This window comes from Microtus ochrogaster, linkage group LG8, assembly GCF_000317375.1.
Source record: "Microtus ochrogaster isolate Prairie Vole_2 linkage group LG8, MicOch1.0, whole genome shotgun sequence".
Classification (NCBI taxonomy): Eukaryota; Metazoa; Chordata; class Mammalia; order Rodentia; family Cricetidae; genus Microtus; species Microtus ochrogaster.
The window spans coordinates 11,936,089-11,953,200 of record NC_022033.1 but is presented as its reverse complement, the minus strand read 5'-3'; the positions used below and the strand labels follow the sequence as shown (position 1 = coordinate 11,953,200).

At 53.7% G+C, this 17,112-nt stretch overlaps 1 protein-coding gene across 1 annotated transcript in view; it reads right to left on the bottom strand.

The window, feature by feature from the left end:
* Positions 1-17,112, bottom strand: part of Prex1 (phosphatidylinositol-3,4,5-trisphosphate dependent Rac exchange factor 1) — a gene marked incomplete at its 5' end in the record, with an annotated part of 154,738 nt that overhangs the window by 9,557 nt on the left and 128,069 nt on the right. The window contains 14 exons of the mRNA XM_026787272.1: positions 613-833; positions 1,690-1,731; positions 2,513-2,641; positions 4,448-4,538; positions 4,647-4,729; positions 6,615-6,703; positions 7,776-7,982; positions 9,923-10,199; positions 10,614-10,824; positions 11,407-11,568; positions 11,883-12,070; positions 13,641-13,740; positions 14,263-14,399; positions 16,498-16,583. Of these exons, the coding sequence (XP_026643073.1) occupies positions 613-833; positions 1,690-1,731; positions 2,513-2,641; positions 4,448-4,538; positions 4,647-4,729; positions 6,615-6,703; positions 7,776-7,982; positions 9,923-10,199; positions 10,614-10,824; positions 11,407-11,568; positions 11,883-12,070; positions 13,641-13,740; positions 14,263-14,399; positions 16,498-16,583 (2,023 nt within the window). The remainder of the gene's footprint in view (positions 1-612; positions 834-1,689; positions 1,732-2,512; positions 2,642-4,447; positions 4,539-4,646; positions 4,730-6,614; positions 6,704-7,775; positions 7,983-9,922; positions 10,200-10,613; positions 10,825-11,406; positions 11,569-11,882; positions 12,071-13,640; positions 13,741-14,262; positions 14,400-16,497; positions 16,584-17,112) is intronic.

Sequence of the window (17,112 nt, the reverse complement as noted above, 5' to 3'; positions counted from 1 at the left end):
TGTGTCTGTGTTGGGGCGGGGTGCTTTCCTGGAGACCAGAAGCAGTGCACATCAGTGGCCAGCAGGGGGTGATCTTAGGCTGCACTGTGCATGTGTGGGGGTGGGGTAATCTCTGAAGCCCCTTGTTCTGGAGCTGCTGTGGCTACACATCTGCCTGCGACACGTGTACTAGACACAAGTAATATGCCCCCCGCCCCGCCCAACTCCTCAACTGTCACAAGGCAAAACCACAGCTTTATGTATTTCTTTTCCCAGGACACCACAGAGCAGTGGTTCTCAACCTTCCTAATGCTGCTGTGACCCTTTAACAGTTCTTCATTTTGTGGTGACCCCAACGAAAAACTTGTTTTCGTTGCTACTTCATAACTGTATTTTTGCTACTGCTATGAGTCATAATGTAAATATTTTTGGAGACAGAAGTTTGTTGGAGGGGTCGTGACCCACAGGTTGAGAACCACTGCCACAGAGCCAAGGAACTGCAGTTCATCCAGAATCTCTTAAGTCTAACAGTAAAAGCTCAGCAAATCACTGCGACAAGAACCCCTGGGTAAACAGGAGCTGAGAGGCCCACAACTGTATACCTCCCACGCTGTCACCCACCCGGCCACTTACCACAGTGGCTGGTGTCAGAAGAGACTGCCAATGCAGCAGGACACCCGTGGCCGCCACCTGCTCCAGCCACTTGCGGCTGGCGTCTCGGCTACTCTCTTCATACTCGCCGTTATTGTTGTAGCGGTAGTCAAGGGCGGCCAGCAGTTGCTCTGAGAAGGTGCACACCGCGGCCACCAGGGCCTGACAGAAGACAGCGTCCCTGCGCAGCTGCAGCTCCGTGTCTGTGGGAGGTGCAGGAGCCTCTGGGTGAGTTGTCCTGGGCACCTCCAGCCTCAACACCTACACCCAGGACCAGCCACACCCACAAGGGGCCAGTGGACAACTTTGAACGCACAATTCAGAAACCAAATGTCAGTTCCACAAAGATAGATTCTTCAAAAGCAGACAGATCCACTCCAAAGCTCACTACCCCACTGCCCAATTATCTGCTCTCTTTAGAAACAAATGTGTGGTCTTTCCCAAGGCCGTGTCCAAACCCTGCCCCACCTGTCCTGCCACGAACCACGGGCCCTCTCAGCCTCGGCCACGTGAATACTAGCAGTGCTAAGCTGCACACTCAAGACCAGTCCTAAGAGTGCTCTCCCCATGCCTCACCTCCTCATGCCCGGGCCCCAACCAGCACAATGGATGGAGGACCTGGGCAATGCCAAGCAGCTGGTCAGTTGGGTGAGAAAAGGCACATATGGGTCATGGGGACACACACACACACACACACACACACACACATGCCCTGGGCTCTGGCAGCCCCATCCTCCCACTCTTCCAAGGATGGGCTCTACTGACTAAGGACCTACCTTTCTCGCCCCCCCATCTTTTGCTCAGTATCCCTGTCAACACCCAGCAGGCCTAGTATGCAGCACTGAACAGTCCCAGGGCCTAAGGCTCATCTCCTGCCTAGCCCCAGAGAAAGAGGTGAGGTTCAAGTCGTTCTTGGTGAGGCTGGCAGCCTTTGCCACTCAGTGCAGGTGCTGAGGGGCTCCAGAGGGACACCGCTGGCCATCAGACTGATATTTCCCCAGCCTGTGTCCTCAGCGCCCACTGCAAACTCCCAGAGTCTCCTTCAGAACCTGTTCTCACCTGTGCACTTCAGCAGAGCCAGGAGCAGCTGGTTCTTTCCATCTGGAAGGAAGAAGGAGAGAGGAGGAGGCTGAGCAGGACTAGCAGAGGCCACAGTGGCACACCAGTACCTCTCACAGACACCCTGATGCTTAAGCTATGCTCAGGAGTAACAATGCATGCTGGGTAAATTCCAGAGCCCCTGGACATCAGAGATGGAGCCTCTACTGCCAGCTTTATCTGTCTCTGCATCCCCATCACAGAGACTAAAGCCGACAGTACTAGTAACCTACTTCTGTTTAGAAACATGAATGGCTTGGCTCGAGACAGCCATGCCTTTGCAATCCATTTCTTGTTCCAATTGGCCCTGGCCTGGGTCCTTCTGGGAGTCCCTGACTCAGGAGCCCAAAGGCTCAATGGTGGACAAGATATGTGGAGTAGGCATCAATACGATTACCTAATGTCCTCACTCAAGTGTGGTCACAGGGCAGCTGGCCGCTAAGGCGTCAGGAAACGGCACTTTCCTGTATCATTGACAGCTCAGACCAGTGAGCTCCAGCCTGTGACCTCGATGACAAATAAGGACCCAAATGGAATCCAGTTTTGGAAGCTGAGAAGGAATGAGTCCCCCAGGCCAGCCCCTGACTGCAAGAAGCCTTGGTAGGAACGGCCCCATTTCCAGGGCTCCTTCAGCCACACAGGCCGCCTGGGGCCTTACCGAATCAGAACACTCACTAGACATGAAGACAGAGCCACACGGATAGGCCTACTTCCAGACGACATCACAGTCTATATCAGCACCAAAAGGCCACTAACATGTGTGACATCCCCCCTGCCCACTGACCTTCCACATATCGCTGGATGTTGTCCACCAGGGTCCTGATAGAGCTGGGCAGGTTCCAAGGGTCCTCCTGGATGCTGATCTGGATCAAGTTCCGTCCACGGACCGTGCACTCTTCTTTTTGCTTGAACTCTGAGACAACACAGTGGCATGAAGGTGCGAGGTCAGAAGAGGGATGGAGGCACAAAGGCCTGTGTCCCGTCACCAGGTTACAGGACTCACTAGCCTAGATCAAGGAAACTACCAGGACTCATAGGTTGTGGAGGGCAAATTATGGTAAGCGTCACAGACCGCATCCACAGCAGACACTGTTAACCGGTCTCAGCACCCCCTCCTTCTAGTCCCCCCACAGCTGTAACCAACCCAGCAGACATTACAAATCAATCACCGCTGGCTTCTCAGGTATTACCTCCTCATAGCCACAATCGACTGAGCTGGCAGATGAGTGGTAGCCAAGCAGCCTTTCCCTACACAGAAGGAGCAACCCCGGCATGGAGCAGAAACGATGAACATTATCTAAGGTCAGGCAGGCAGGCTATGAAGCTACTGGACCTTGAATCTGCCCTCAGCAGGCCCAGGCAAAGGTCAGGCAGGCACCCGACCCTGTTCAGGTTTCTGAGACCCCTGTGGTTGTTTCCTCTGCCTCTGACGTCTGAGGCCCATCACTAGGAAAGTGTTCCTGGGACAAGTCCAAGGTTCCCCGATTCTTTGTCACTTCTACCCTACGACGGCCACCTATCTGCATCTGGTTTCCCATACACAGCAAGTAACCCCAGCGGTCGGGAAGCCACTGACTCATCTCAGAGGCAGTGTCCGGAGCAGGCCCGGAACAGGCTGGAATCAGTTTCCCGTGCCTTGACGAAGGAATGGACAAGTGGAGACATAGATGTGGGTTCATGGGTAGATGGTTAATGTGGGCGGGTGGGTGGATGGACTGCAGATGGGTAGGTGGATGTGGGTGGTTGAGAACGAGGAGGCAGGAGGATGGACGGAGGTGGGTGAGGGTGGAGATGCGTGCCCGGATGGAGGGGGGATGATGATGGAGAGATGACGGACCAAGGGTAGGTAAATGTGTACAGGTGGATGGAAGGTAGGTGGGTAGAGGGTAGATGATGATGGACGGATGTGAATGTGTGCAGACAAATGGATAGGTGGATGTGGGTGAATGTATGGGTAGGTGGATGGAGGGTAGGGATGGATGGATGGATGGATGGATGAACGGACGGACGGACAGACGGACGGATGGTACGCGAATATGTACAGGCAGATGGAGAGGAGGTGGGTGGAGGGGATGGATGGCGAGTAGGGAGATGTGTATAGATCGATGGAGGTGGGTATACGGATGCAGGGAAAACAAGTAGGGAGAGAAATGGCTACATGGCTGGAATATGTGTGTGGATGGACCTGGGATGCTCATCTCTCCCCCTTCCCATCCTTTGATGCCAGGGAGGCCCTCGGGACTTCTTTTCCTCGGGAATCCCTCTCAGTAAGCTCTAAGCAGGCACCAGGACCAGCGTGTAGAGAGGAATTTTTGGTATTGCTCCCATTAGATTTGTGGCTTTGGTTTATCGCTAATTAGTGGCACGTTATATTGGTTTTTCAACTACATGGAGCTTAATATGGTACTTGTGACACTAAATTTCGGATAAGAAGAGTTGTTTAGTGTTAAAAAGTTACAACAGCGATAAAACAGACCACAGACGAAAACGACCAACACTGATGCGCAGACTCTGTAAGCAAAGCTACGTGAGGACGGCACAGGGACTGAGCTCACGCTCCAGGCTGTCCCCATTCTCAGGCCCAGAAAAAAAGAAAAAGAAAATCTCGGTTTAGTTTGAGTAAACATAGCAGTGAACTGACAGAACAAGGCCCTTCCAGAGCTATCGCACAGCTGGGGGACAGAACCAGCAGGTGGCCATGCCCTTGGACGTCCCTCACCTTGCCAGCTGTGCTCCATGGGGAAATGCTTGGTCTCTTCAAATGCCCTGTTCATCACAGGACCCTTGAGCAGAGCATTGATGGAATCCACCTAAGGACAAGAAGCTCCCATGAGTGCAGTGAGGCTGCCACCCACAGCATGCCCCCCTAGTCACAGGGTGATGAGCGGGCCAAGGCACAGGTGGGGCAATGGTCCTACCTGGTTAAAGAGATGCTCTAGGCAGCCGTGAAGTTTGTCCTGCTTGTCAGATGGGATGCGCATGTCACAGGGCAACTCATCCCCTAGCAGGAAGAAAGCACCATGGCAGTCAGCCACAGCTGTCCCACCTCCCACCTTCCCAACTGTTTTCCTGATGAGTTACCATGGCTACAGAGCCGCAGACCCACAGGGAATGTGAATCTGACAAGCCCAGGCCCCGGCCAACCCCTGGACAGAGCCTTCACACCTGTGAGCCTCAGTTTTATCAACTGTGAGTGCAGCCATGGACATTGAAGCCTTGCAGGGTTGGCAAGTAGGTGGTAGTTTCTATTCTGAAAGCTGGAGAGAGACCAGTGTGGGCTCCCCAACCATCACTCAGCTAGTCCTTCCTTCCCCAGAATGTCTTTCTTTTCCAAAATATACTTAATTATATTTACTTATGTTGTTGGGGGTGGCTGTGGGGCTCACGGGGAGGTCAGAGGACAACTTTTGGGCCCAGGAAATCACACTTGGGTTACCAGACTGGACAGCCACACACCATCACCCACAAAGACACCTCACTGCCCTTTCTTGACTTTCAAGATGGTCTCACCCTGTATACCCAGGCTGGCCTCTTAACTCACTATGCAGCCTAGGCTAGCCTCAAATTTCTAGCAATCCTTCTACCTCAGCCTCCTGAATGCTAGGATTACACGCATGAGTCACCAAGCCTATCTTACCAGCCCTCACGTGAGCACCCTCGGCAGTGCTCCCAGCCTATTTTACCAGACCCATCACACAAGCCTCCTTAGCAGGGCTCCCAGCCTACTTGAGCAGCCCTCACACGAGCACCCTCAGCAGTGCTCCAAGGCTATCTTTTCAGCTCCATCACGGAGCACACTCTGTAGTGCTCCTAGCTAATCTTACCAGCCCTCACGCGAGTACCCTCGGCAGTGCTCCCCAGATGCCTTCCCATCCATCACACAGCTCATGTGCTACCCAAGTATGTAAAGTCTGCTCTCACCTCGACTTCCTTCCCCTTTCCTTCCTTCCATTAAACTGCTGTAGAATTAAGATTATATCCTCATGGACACACGGGAAAGGGAGAGCTGATGTGGCAGCCTGAGACCCAGGAGGGTGACACCTCACAGGGGACACAAGGGGGTATTCAATAATAAAACGTGTGAAGGTGAAGCCTGGTCAAAAAATGAATTTTTCCTTTTTTCTTTTTTCAGAGCTGGGGACCGCATCAGGACCCCATACATACTGGGCAACTGCTCCACCACTAAGTGATACCCACGTATACAATGATTTTTTTTTTTTAAGTCTGAAGCTGACAGATAACTAAAATGAAAACTAAAACCGCCAAGTGTCTGGCTCTGGCTCAATGCCCCCAGCACAGCACTATCTAGGTCATCAGGCGAGGCTAATGTTGGTCCAGTCGTCTACCTTCATGCCAACCTTCTGACGACCCCTAGACAGTAGCCTCACAATAGTAAAAGCTACTGATGGGAGAAAGAAAACCCAGCTTTTCACACACTTCTTTGAACTTTCTGTGCTGTTTGAATTTTGGGCAGAATGGGGGGTCACTTTTAGGGAATCCCTCAGCTTGCTTGGCTTGAATGAGATCAGCGGTCTCTCACAGGCACACAGCACACACGGCAATGTCACTTGGGGTGGGTGGTGGGAGGGTGCATGCGTGTGCGTGTGTGTGTGTGTGTGTGTGTTTTCACTTGTTCCATGTCTCCGACACTAGTAATAACTGGTTCTTTCCTTCATTCCACTGGCTGCTGTGTCCCCAGGACCCCTAGCTGATCTTGAGCATACAGTAAATATTTTCTGAAAAACTTGTCCCATCCCATGATGCCAAGGGGCATGATAAAATGCGGCAGAACAAGTCCCCAGATCCCCACTGCGACCCTGCCATCAGGACGCCCCAGAAAAACCCCTTTATCCAAGGCCATACTCTCATGGCCACCGCCTGCTCACCTGAGCCCATTTCATCACTGCCCAGGTAGGAGCTGTTGCTTCTCACGCTGGTGTAGGACAGGACAGAGTCACGATTGCTGTTACATTCGCTGCAACGGGACAAGAAAAACCTGAGTTACCCTAATCCCAGGCCCTGGAGCTCACCTTCTGGGGTGCAGACAAAACTCCTCGCCTTGGACGGATGCCCGGCTAGAGGCAGCAGAGGGTTAGTCCGGCTGGGCCGGTACCCATGTCTGAGATGAGCAAACTCACTCAGGTCCAGCTCAGAAACACAGGCAGGACTCCCATCACTCAGGTGTCAGCGTCACCCAGGTTTCTGAACACTCTGCTGCTCTCATGAGCCCTGGACACACCTGCCCACACCACAAAGAACTCAGCAGGACAAGGGAGCAAGAAGCCACCCTGCCAACACTGATCCCACAGCTTTGTGACAAAGCAAAAATCCAAGAGCCAAAGATGTAAGAAAAGAGGTGGAGGTGCGGGGGGGGGGGGGCACGGACCTGGGACAGTGCCCCAAGGACACAGAATGCCAAAGCAGTCAGGACATCCTGCTGCAGAGTCACGGTGAAAGGTGGTGATGGGGACCAGGTAGACCTCGTGAGCATAGGAAGGGAACTGACACCAGGCAGGCTGGCTTCCCCCAATCCTGCGCCTTCAGACTTTGCCCACATACTGAAGGCTAAGACAGATTCTGACTCCGAGTCAGACACCATGTCATTTCCACTGGGTTCCCTTCTCTGTAGTAATGAAGGTCACCTGTCACATCCCAGCAAGTTCTGGTTTTTGTCTGGTCAGTAGTTAATACCCTGCTGGTATTTTCAGGATAAATTTAACAATTGCAGAAGTACCACTCCCATCCTTGCAGAAAACTCAAAAAAAATGTCTGTCTCCTTGGGTCTACAGAGGCCCCCCAACATCACAGAACCCTGGCTCTCCTACACCTGTGAACATATGGAGTACCCAGAATGAACGGTGTCCACATACCAGGCTCGGAGGCCTCAGCTCAGGGCAAGGGAGCCAAGGAGGCATTCTGGAACATTCTCTGAGAGGCTCAGATCCCCTTGACCCACCAAACACACACTTATCCCAGAGACTGAGCCCCTGCATCTTGGGAAACATCACAGTCTTGCCTTTTCCACAGGCCTCGATGGTCACACGCACCTGTAGGAGTCACGGTAGCTCATGGTGTCATGGCCCGAGTCTTCCTGCTCATCCTCCGAGACCTTGAAGCACACCTTCTTGATGCCTCCATGGTCAGTCCTGTCCACTTCGCTCTCCTCGCTGACTGGCGGGGAAGATGAGGTCTCCTCCACCGAGGGTGGGTCACAGAGGACAGCTGAGGTTGGTTCTGTGATGGTAGACAGTAGCCTGCCAGAGCAAGACAAAGGCACTGAAGGTAAGGATAGGTCGGCGGCACTGCCACACCAGGCGGGGCTCAGCTCCACCTCATCTCTGACTCCATGGGGGGTGGGGTGGGGGGAGTGATGGAGTCACCCAGTAGCGTCTTTCCCTCCCTTGAAGTCCTACCATCAACTCCATGGGTGCTCAGCACTGCCTCCTGCTGGACCTGACTATAAAACCTCACACAGGCTGGGAAGCTCACACCCGTAGTCCCTAGCACTCTGGAGGCTGGAATATGTGTACATACATACATACATACATACATACATACATTATAGTCAAGAGTTCAAGGTCAGTTTCAGCTACATAGCAAGCTCTAGGGCAGCCTCAGCTCCATGAGACTTTGTCTCAAAAGAAAAAAAAAAAAGAAAAGTAAACAAGAAACCCAGGGTCTGCAGGTCACAGAACCTGGGTGACAGCCACAACTCTGCTGCTGCAGCAGGTCAGAGCACCCCAGTTACAGCCACCAACTCCAACACTGCAGCACACCACTGGCAGGTATGTCCACAGTAAAACTTCATTTAAAAAGCAGAGCATGTGGTGGACAGACTCTGGCCTCTGGCAGGCAGCCACAGTGAATATCAGCTAAGAGTATGGACTCTGTAGCTAGATGGGCCTGCTGCCCTCATGCTGGCATTTCCTAGGCTAGAGGCCGGTTATTCCTTCTGAGCCTTGTTTCCTCCTCTGGAAAACGGGGTGACAGCAGGACCCACGTGGCAGGCTGCTGATAGTGTTGAAGCATATAAGAGACACTGGGCCTCACCTAGCACCCGTAAGTGACGGTAAGTTGGTAAGAATTTTACATAAATGTGCCCACCGGGGGCTATTGGGCAGTGTGTGGAGACAGTCTGGGCTGTCAACTGGAGGAGGATATCATGACCCTGTGCAAGCAGTAGCCAGATACCCTACATGCCCAGAGACCCCACAATGCAGACCAAGGTAGGAAGGAGCTTGCCTTTTTTTCTATTCTTTTTATATTGATTTACTTATTTGCTTGTTTATTTTTTTGCCTGAGTGTACATCTTTAAGGTTCCAGACCCCTGGAACTGGAGTTACAAACAGCTGTGAGCTGCCATGTGGGTGCTGGGAATTGAACTTGGGTCCTCTAGGAAGAGCAGCCAGTGCTCCTAACTGCTGAGCCTTCTCTCTAGCCCTGGTTGGAGACTTTCTTACCGTTCTTAAACTTGACTGCACAGCTTTCACAGTGTCACACAAAATTAATTCCCCTCAGTATTACCTGGCACCTGGTCTCACACAAATGGCCCTGGCTGGGTCCACACACTCCCTCCAGGTAGTTACGGGAAGCAGGTCCCTACACTGGCCCAGACACTGTTCCTGGCTAACGCATTTCTCAGGTCTCTTGATCTATAATGGCACATGCTCCTCCTCCTCCTTTCCCTAATCCACCACCACCACCTCCTCCTCTTGTTCTTCCATCTCCTCCTCCTCTTCTTTCCTGCATCCACAGCCTGGACATTTATTTGTTATGTGCTACACAGGACTGCCTGTTCCTGGCTTTAGCAAAAGCAACCTCAGGCACTGTTTAACCAACCTCTGTCCACCTCCTGAGTAGTGAGCGTGGAGCTATCACTGCCCAGAGCTGGCAGTGGTTTTGTGCATCACAGTGTCCTACAGAAACAGGGACACCTTGTCATTGGCCCGATTTGCTGCAATGTCAAATCAGAGAGACTCTCACAGACAGGCGCTTTAGCCTCAGGAGGACACTGCCTTTGCCCCTCACTTCCTTAGAGAAGGCTCTCCTTGGAAAGAAGGGACTTGGTTGTCACAGATGCTCAAGGCAGCAGGTGGGTAGAGCCAGGCAATGCTGCACAAGGCCTGAGGTGCTCAGAGTGGCTGCAGAGAGGATTGGGCTGAGAAGCCCCAGCTGCCCCAGGGCCAGGCCTCACCTATTGATCTGGGTGACATACTGCTTCATCTCCTTGAGGGCCACGTCCAGCTTGGTGAACAGCTGCAGGTACGCATCCTGGATCTCGCGGTCTTCCTGTTTGAGCAGAAAGCTCAGGCCCCGGTCTTGCTGGTTGGGACTGCTACCGGCTGACCCGAAGCTGCTGTCATCGAGACCCTGGCCTTGGGAGTCCCCATCTACTGCAGATGTGCATTTCCAGGCGGGGGCAGCCATGGTGGTGATACAGTGCTGTGTGTAGGCCATGGGGTTCAGGTGGCCTGCAGTGAAGGTGGGGGAGCTTATGAGAAACAGGTCCCAGCTCACACAGAGGGAACCCTGCCTGAACCTCTGCACAGAGGAATACAACCACAACTATGACCTGTGTGACACTCTTAGAACTAGGTCACCCTGAGAAAAAAGCTGTTGATAATACATTCTAACTACTGAGATCTTTTCTCCTACCTAGAGTGCAGACGTGATGGCCGGTACTCTGGCAGCCATATTCTACCATGAGAGGCATCGTGAAGACGAAAGACTCAAACAAAAGATGGCACACAGAAAGATAGGAGCCTGGGTCCCTGGTGACTGTGGAGCCACTGACACCATCCTGGATAGTGGCCTCTGGACATTTTTCTGCATCCTCATCTGTAAGGTGAGATCTAATACAATATCTAAGAGATGCACACAAGTACCTTGTTCTGGGTCAAGGCCGATGAGGGAGGGTTTGCGTCCGAAGCGGATGCTGAAGGACCTGCCCACCGAAGGGGTGGTCTTGGGGTAGGACACTTCCATGAGGTTGACGTGACAGTTGGTGGGGCAGAAGTCCAGGCCACACAGCGGGTGGGGCTCCAGGGGTGCCTGCTTGAAGGGGGGGCTGACCCTGCTCTTCAGTTGGACTGCAAACTGAGAGGTGGGGACAAGGGAGTATGAGGTGGCATCAGTGGGTCCTTGAATACCCCTGGAGCCACTTTATCCTGGCCTCTAGACCCGACATTCCTGCTCGGAGAAAACAGGAGCTCCGTGAATGGAGTAGGTCCCCCGAGTATCTCTCACAGGGATAGCCTCGCAGGACCTGTGACACCGAGCACTGACAGGTTCTCTTCTCTAGTTTAGCTGCTGTAATATCTTAGGAACCATGTCTCCCGACCCTCAGTTATGAGGTTCAGGCACGGTCACCTCCTCATACTACAATGCTGGGGCCAGGGCAAGGCAAGGGACACACATAGAGCCAGGAGCACCCTGGGAGGCCATTTGGTCAGGGGATGCTGCAGCTAGAGTCACAGGCCATCTGATCAGCAGTGAAGGCCCAGCCTCAGAGTGAAGCTGATATGGGCAAACAGATTCCCACAGGAACTGCTCAGGCTCCCAGATACGACCATCCCTGAAGGGCCATCTACAGTCTGCCCACGACTGAGCCCATGAAGCTTAGTCTCACTTGGGTGAACATGGCAGAAAAGCTGGAAGTGGAGCGTGGGCAGCAAGTACCTCCTGGTAGCAGTTGATCCTCTGGCTGATGCTGCCCAGCTTGGTGTCACAGATGTTGTGGAACTCGTAGTGGGACATGGTGATAATGGCGCTACTCATGGCCATGAGCCGCCCACAGTTCTGCACGAAGACGCTGTCGTCGGCAGCAAAGGCCTCAAGGATCTGTGGGAGGGAAGACAGCTTCTGAACACGTCTGTGTACAAAGGGGGCAGAGTGTTCTTACCTGTGGGGCCCCTTTCTGCACCGTGACACCTTAAGAGGTTGGTGCTGTGACACACCCATTTTGGAGAAAGGAAAAGTGAGGCTAAAAGGATAGTAACCATCTTCCCCAGTTCCGCAGTTGGTAAGCACTGGGGAAGGGACTAGATGCCAGGCAAAGGAATCAGCTACCCTGACCTGGGGCCAGAACACAGCCGGTCAGGGCCTGAAGGGTGGAGTGGGGATGCCTGGGGTGGGACTTGAGAATAGGGTGAGACCTTGGCAGCCAGACGGAAGCAGCCGCGGGGCTCCACGATCTTCTCCAGCACGTGGCATTTGGCTCCGGCTGTGCTCATATACTCGTAGACCACACCGTGCTCCAAGTGCACATTGTCCACCGTCAGGCTCACCACGGCACTATCCTCATGCAGGCTCAGCTGGGGACCCAGGGACAGCAGAGGCAGGGCTGGAAGCCAGAGGGGCAAACTACATTGAGACTAGCACTGTGTCCTAGGAGCGAAACTGCCACCTTGAGCGGGCTGTGGTGGGCCACACACCAACAAGCACACTGTCGCTTCACCTGCTTGCTGGTCCACTAACCCAACCACCCTCCCAAGCGCTGGCCCAAGTACCACATTCCCAGGGGAGACTGACCCCTCCTGCCCACTTTGGTGCCACAGACAGCAGGGAACTGCCATCTGGATCCCCACTGTCTCCCTAGGAGGGAGGGAGGAGACATTCTTTCTCAAGTGGACTCCAAGTTGCCAGGGCCACCATGTAAAGAGCCACCTGAGAGGCTGAGAGGTGCGAGGTGATAATCGAGCCAGTGCTGAAGCTTGCTGACTCGGCTCAGCCCACACCCTCCTGCGGTCCAGCTCCAGGAAGGACTTATGTGTTTAGGACAGGGGGTGACCTCTGAGAAGGTGATGATATCTGAGCAGACATCGGAGTGAAGGGAGAGCAGTGGCCCAGGCAGTGCACACAGTGTGAAGCTGGGCCAGAAATATATTCAGCTAGATGCAGAACAGAGGGCAAAGAAAGAAAGAGAAGGGAGGCGACACCAGGAGCCAGGCTGGCCCAGACACACACACACACACACACACACACACACACACACACACACACACACACGCCCAGGCTTTGGGGGCTGAGGTCAGGATTTTGTCTTGCCCCTGAGCAGGGAGAAGGCCACAGAAGGCTCTGTTCTCATTTTGTGAGGACACTGTGTGTGTGACATGTGGCGGAGGTCAACCAGAAGAGGACAGTGAGCAAGCTGCTGCAATAATCCCGGTAAAAACCAGACCAAACCAGTCCCAGCAAAGGTAGTGGGAACTGGTCAGACCCTGGGTGTGGAAAGAAGGGCAGAGAGCATGGACAGAGTGCCGTAGGAACCAGGGAGGGAGGACAAAAAAGAGGCCCGAGAATCCAGAAGAATAAAGATGAACCAGGGGCAGGTTTGGGGAAAGCCAGTGTCAATGTGGCCACAGTGTTTGTGGTGCCTGTCAACAGCCAGCGGAGGAAGTGAACTGACTGTTAGAGAACCAAAAGGCACTCCAGAGGGGACACTGCAGGCCACGACAGGACAGTGGCCACAGAAGACACACACTTCTGATCCCGTAACCCACGGATCTGCCGCACTGTCAGCAAGTGGGCTGTAAAGTAAGCAACCAACGAGTCAGTGAGGAGTAAACGGGAAGAGTTGTCATAAGGGTCCTTCGTGGGCAGACGGAGGAAGAGTCAGAAAAAGAGTTGTCAGGACTGGGCCATCAGCCAGCAGGAGAATCAGGAGCTGAGGCAGGTGAGAAGTTTCTAGAAGCTGAAACAGACAAGTCAGGGGACTCCCAAGAGTCCCAGAAAGAGACAGGACCCAGAGAGACTCTTCTGGGCTGTGAGGCCTCAGTGTGAGCGACTAAAGATGGGGGCCCACACTGAGCTGTCACAGAGCCAAGGGGACTGGCACAGGCTGCACTTCTGAGGACCAAATGGGATGGACCTGGGACCCCAGACTGAAGCTCCTCCCACTCCCAGTCCCTTACCTGAGTCAGGCTGGTCCTCCTCCTGGGGGTCTTCATCACCCTGACTGGCCCGCGCCTGCTGAGCATCCTCATGGCTATGGTAGACCCACTGGTACAGACCCTGCAAAGAGCCACTATCAGTGGACCAGGCCCCCCGTGCTCGGAGGGGAAGGGACAGGCCAAGACAAGTCTGATGCCCATCCATGAGGCCACCCCTGAAGAGACCTCTAAAATGCTACTCTGGAACACGGGCCACACTCAGTCCTTAGCTCTACATAGGAGCTCAGGAGTATGGCTTTGAAATCACTAGAGGCACAGCCAACGTGTCCCCATCTCTCCTAAATCCCAAAGGCCAAGAAGCATGACTGGCGCATGACAGGCACTCGGTAAACACTTGCTGAGAGTGAGTGTGGACATCAGAGCGACTGTCAACATCCACCAGAACCCCAGCCCCCATCCACGCAAGAGTGGTTTCTATAGTCAGTGTGGCTCGTGGCACACAGCACATGTTACACACTACAGTTACAAAGCCCCATTTGTAAAGAACCCTTCCCACTCAGCTCAGCAAGGAAAACCTAGGCTGGCAGGGCTCACGTCCCAGCTCAGATCTCCCCAGGCTCCCACCTTCTTGCTGAGTGCTCACCAGGGCCTCCTCCCGGCGGTTGCGAAAAGCTTGGAAGTGCTCCAGGACCTCGAGGGCGCCATCATTGGCCACGTTGTTGCCATTGACCTTCAGGATGCACTGGCCTGCACAAAGCCCAGCAGCCACAGCCTCGGAGCCTGGGGAACAGGAGCACTTGAGGCCAGAGGCAGGCAGAGGAGCCACGTTCAGGCTGCCCCTGCCAACATCTGCATCTAGAAGCTGTGGCTTCTCCCACCTGCCAACCAGAGAGCTGCCACTGACACCCGCAATGGGCAGGGCAGAGCTGGTGTCCCCATTTAGTGACAACTGGCAATTAGCCCAAGGTGGTACCTCAGACCCCTATCTTTCAGAACTCAGCATGACCTCATAGCGAAAGACCAAAGCCAAGTGACAGAGAGAAACACCAAAGCTACCTCAGGGCACAGGCTCAGAAAAGGCAGGTCACAATATGGTTGCCTGACTCAAGCAGGCCTCTCAACTCTACCACAGGCCCAAACAATGGCTCTTGACCCAGGCTTCTGTGGGTTAACTGACAAGTCTAGAGTCAGACAGAAATGGTCGGCTGCCTCTACTTAGGAGATGTGCAGGCCTGGAGGACCGTGGTCAGTGCAGGCCTCAGTCTCAGGCTTCCAACTGTGCAGCTGCCCTGCAGCCTACAACGTGCTACCTCACTTCTCTGGGCCTCAGTGACCTCATCTGTGGCATTCATACACAGCACATCTCGTTATGGGACTCTGGGAGACTCAGGACGTCTGGGCATGGGAAACCGCTGGTACTCACTACGTGCCAGCCCTTTCTTAGTTCCAGCCAAGGTCTCACACGCTGACGGCTGGACCCCGGCAGATGCTGCTGGGAGGCTACTGAAGCTTGAAGAGATGGGGAGAGGGAGGTCTTGGTCACTGGTGACAGGCCTTCGACAGGGACTGGGAGTCCCTGTCCTCTTAAGTCGTCACTCTAGTTGGGTGTGAATGGTTTCACTCTGCCAGACCCGTCTGCTGTGATGCTCTCTCCAAAGGCCAGAGCAATGGTGCCCATCAACTCTGACCCTGAGCCACACTGAACCTTTCTTCTAAATCTACCAACTCAGGCACTTTCTTACAGCTGAGAACCGCCAAGTGACACGGCCACACACACTGTGAACAACCACAGACACCTCAACAGCTACTCAGGCAGAGTCCCCCCACACACACACACTCCCGCCCACCTTACCTAGCTCTCTGACACCTGATGTGGAGCCCCTGGTGTTCTCTGAGGCTGCCCTGGATCCTATAGGATGCCAACAACATCCACATCTGACCACTAGATGCTATAACATACCTTCCCTCATGGTGACAACCAAAAACTGCCTACAGACAATGCCAAGGATCTCCTGGAGAGGGAACAAACTGGCACAGTAAGAAATGGCCTTTTAAAGATACATGCAATACAGCCCACTGTAAAATACTGTCAGATCCTAGCTGCCTCCACTGATGTGTGTTCTGTTAATTGGCGATATACAGCAGCCCCAGGGGCTGGAGAGATGGGTCGGTGGCTAAGAACACTGGCTGCTTCTCCAGAGGGCCAGAGTTCAACTCCTAGCACCTACAAAGAGGGTCACAACTGTCTCTAGCTCCAGTTTCAGGAGATGCAACACCCTCTTTCTAACCTCCACAGACACTGTGCACATGTATATACGCAAGCAAAAATACTAACAGATAAAAAAATAAAACTAAAATATAATCAATGCAAGTAGAACCCTAAGCAGAAAGGAGAAAATACAAATGTTAAAGGGAATCGCCGGGAGACTATCAGGAAACCAGAATCAGGGGTCTCCTGGGCCTCACAGACAACAGAACAGCACCTTCAACAGCCCCCAAAGAAAACCAGCAGACCATGGGGACATCAGATTGGTCACCCATGGGTTCAATGTGGGCACAGAAGTGATTCTGTGGGGCCTTCAAATTCAGAGTTCTGGTGCCTTTTGAATTCAATGCCTGTCTGCCTGCCTGCCTGCCTGCCTGCCTGCCTGCCTGCCTGCCTGGGGGACATCCAGCCCATCTAAATGGCATGCCTCCCTTCCCCCGCCTCAGTCCCAGCACTTCCCATGTCTCCTGGTTGCTCCTTCTCCCCTCCTACAATGGCCTGTGCAGGTCCCGGCTAGAGCAGTAGATACCAGGGTACAGGAGCACCAGGCCCATGTCTCCCCATGAGCAGAATGCAGCCCCAAGAAGCTCTGCACACCAGGCTCCAGCTCACCTCTGCCCACAGCAAAGACACATGGCGGGGCTGCTCCTCGGATCTGGAAGGACAGGGCCTCTGGGTGGTCAGGGACTTTGATGGTCCTAGCAGACACAGGGTCAGGGACAGGCCATGAGAAAAAGAAGTGTGGCTCCCACTCCCTTAGAAGTCCCTTTCTACCACTACCCTACCCTATCCCCAAGACCTCTTAGAAATCAGCCCTGAAAGGAATGGTACCCAGAAACACAGTCAACCAGATCCCCAAAGCTCATGGCAAAGAGTCAAAAGGCCATCAACCAAAGCAGAGAGGGACAATGCCAGCCGAGTAGGCAACACATATCAAGGGGAGGCAAGGCTGGGGGTGTGGGTATCAAGAAGAAGCACCAGCTGAGGGGGTGGATATCAAGGGGAGACATCAGCTGAGGGGGTGGATATCAAGGGGGAGATACCAGCTGGGGGTGGATATCAAGGGGAGACACCAGCTGGGGGTGGATATCAAGGGGAGACACCAGCTGAGGGTGGATATCAAGGGGAGACACCAGCTGAGGGGGTGGATTATCAAGGGGAGACACCAGCTGAGGGGGTGGATATCAAGGGGAGACATCAGCTGAGGGGGTGGATATCAAGGGGAGA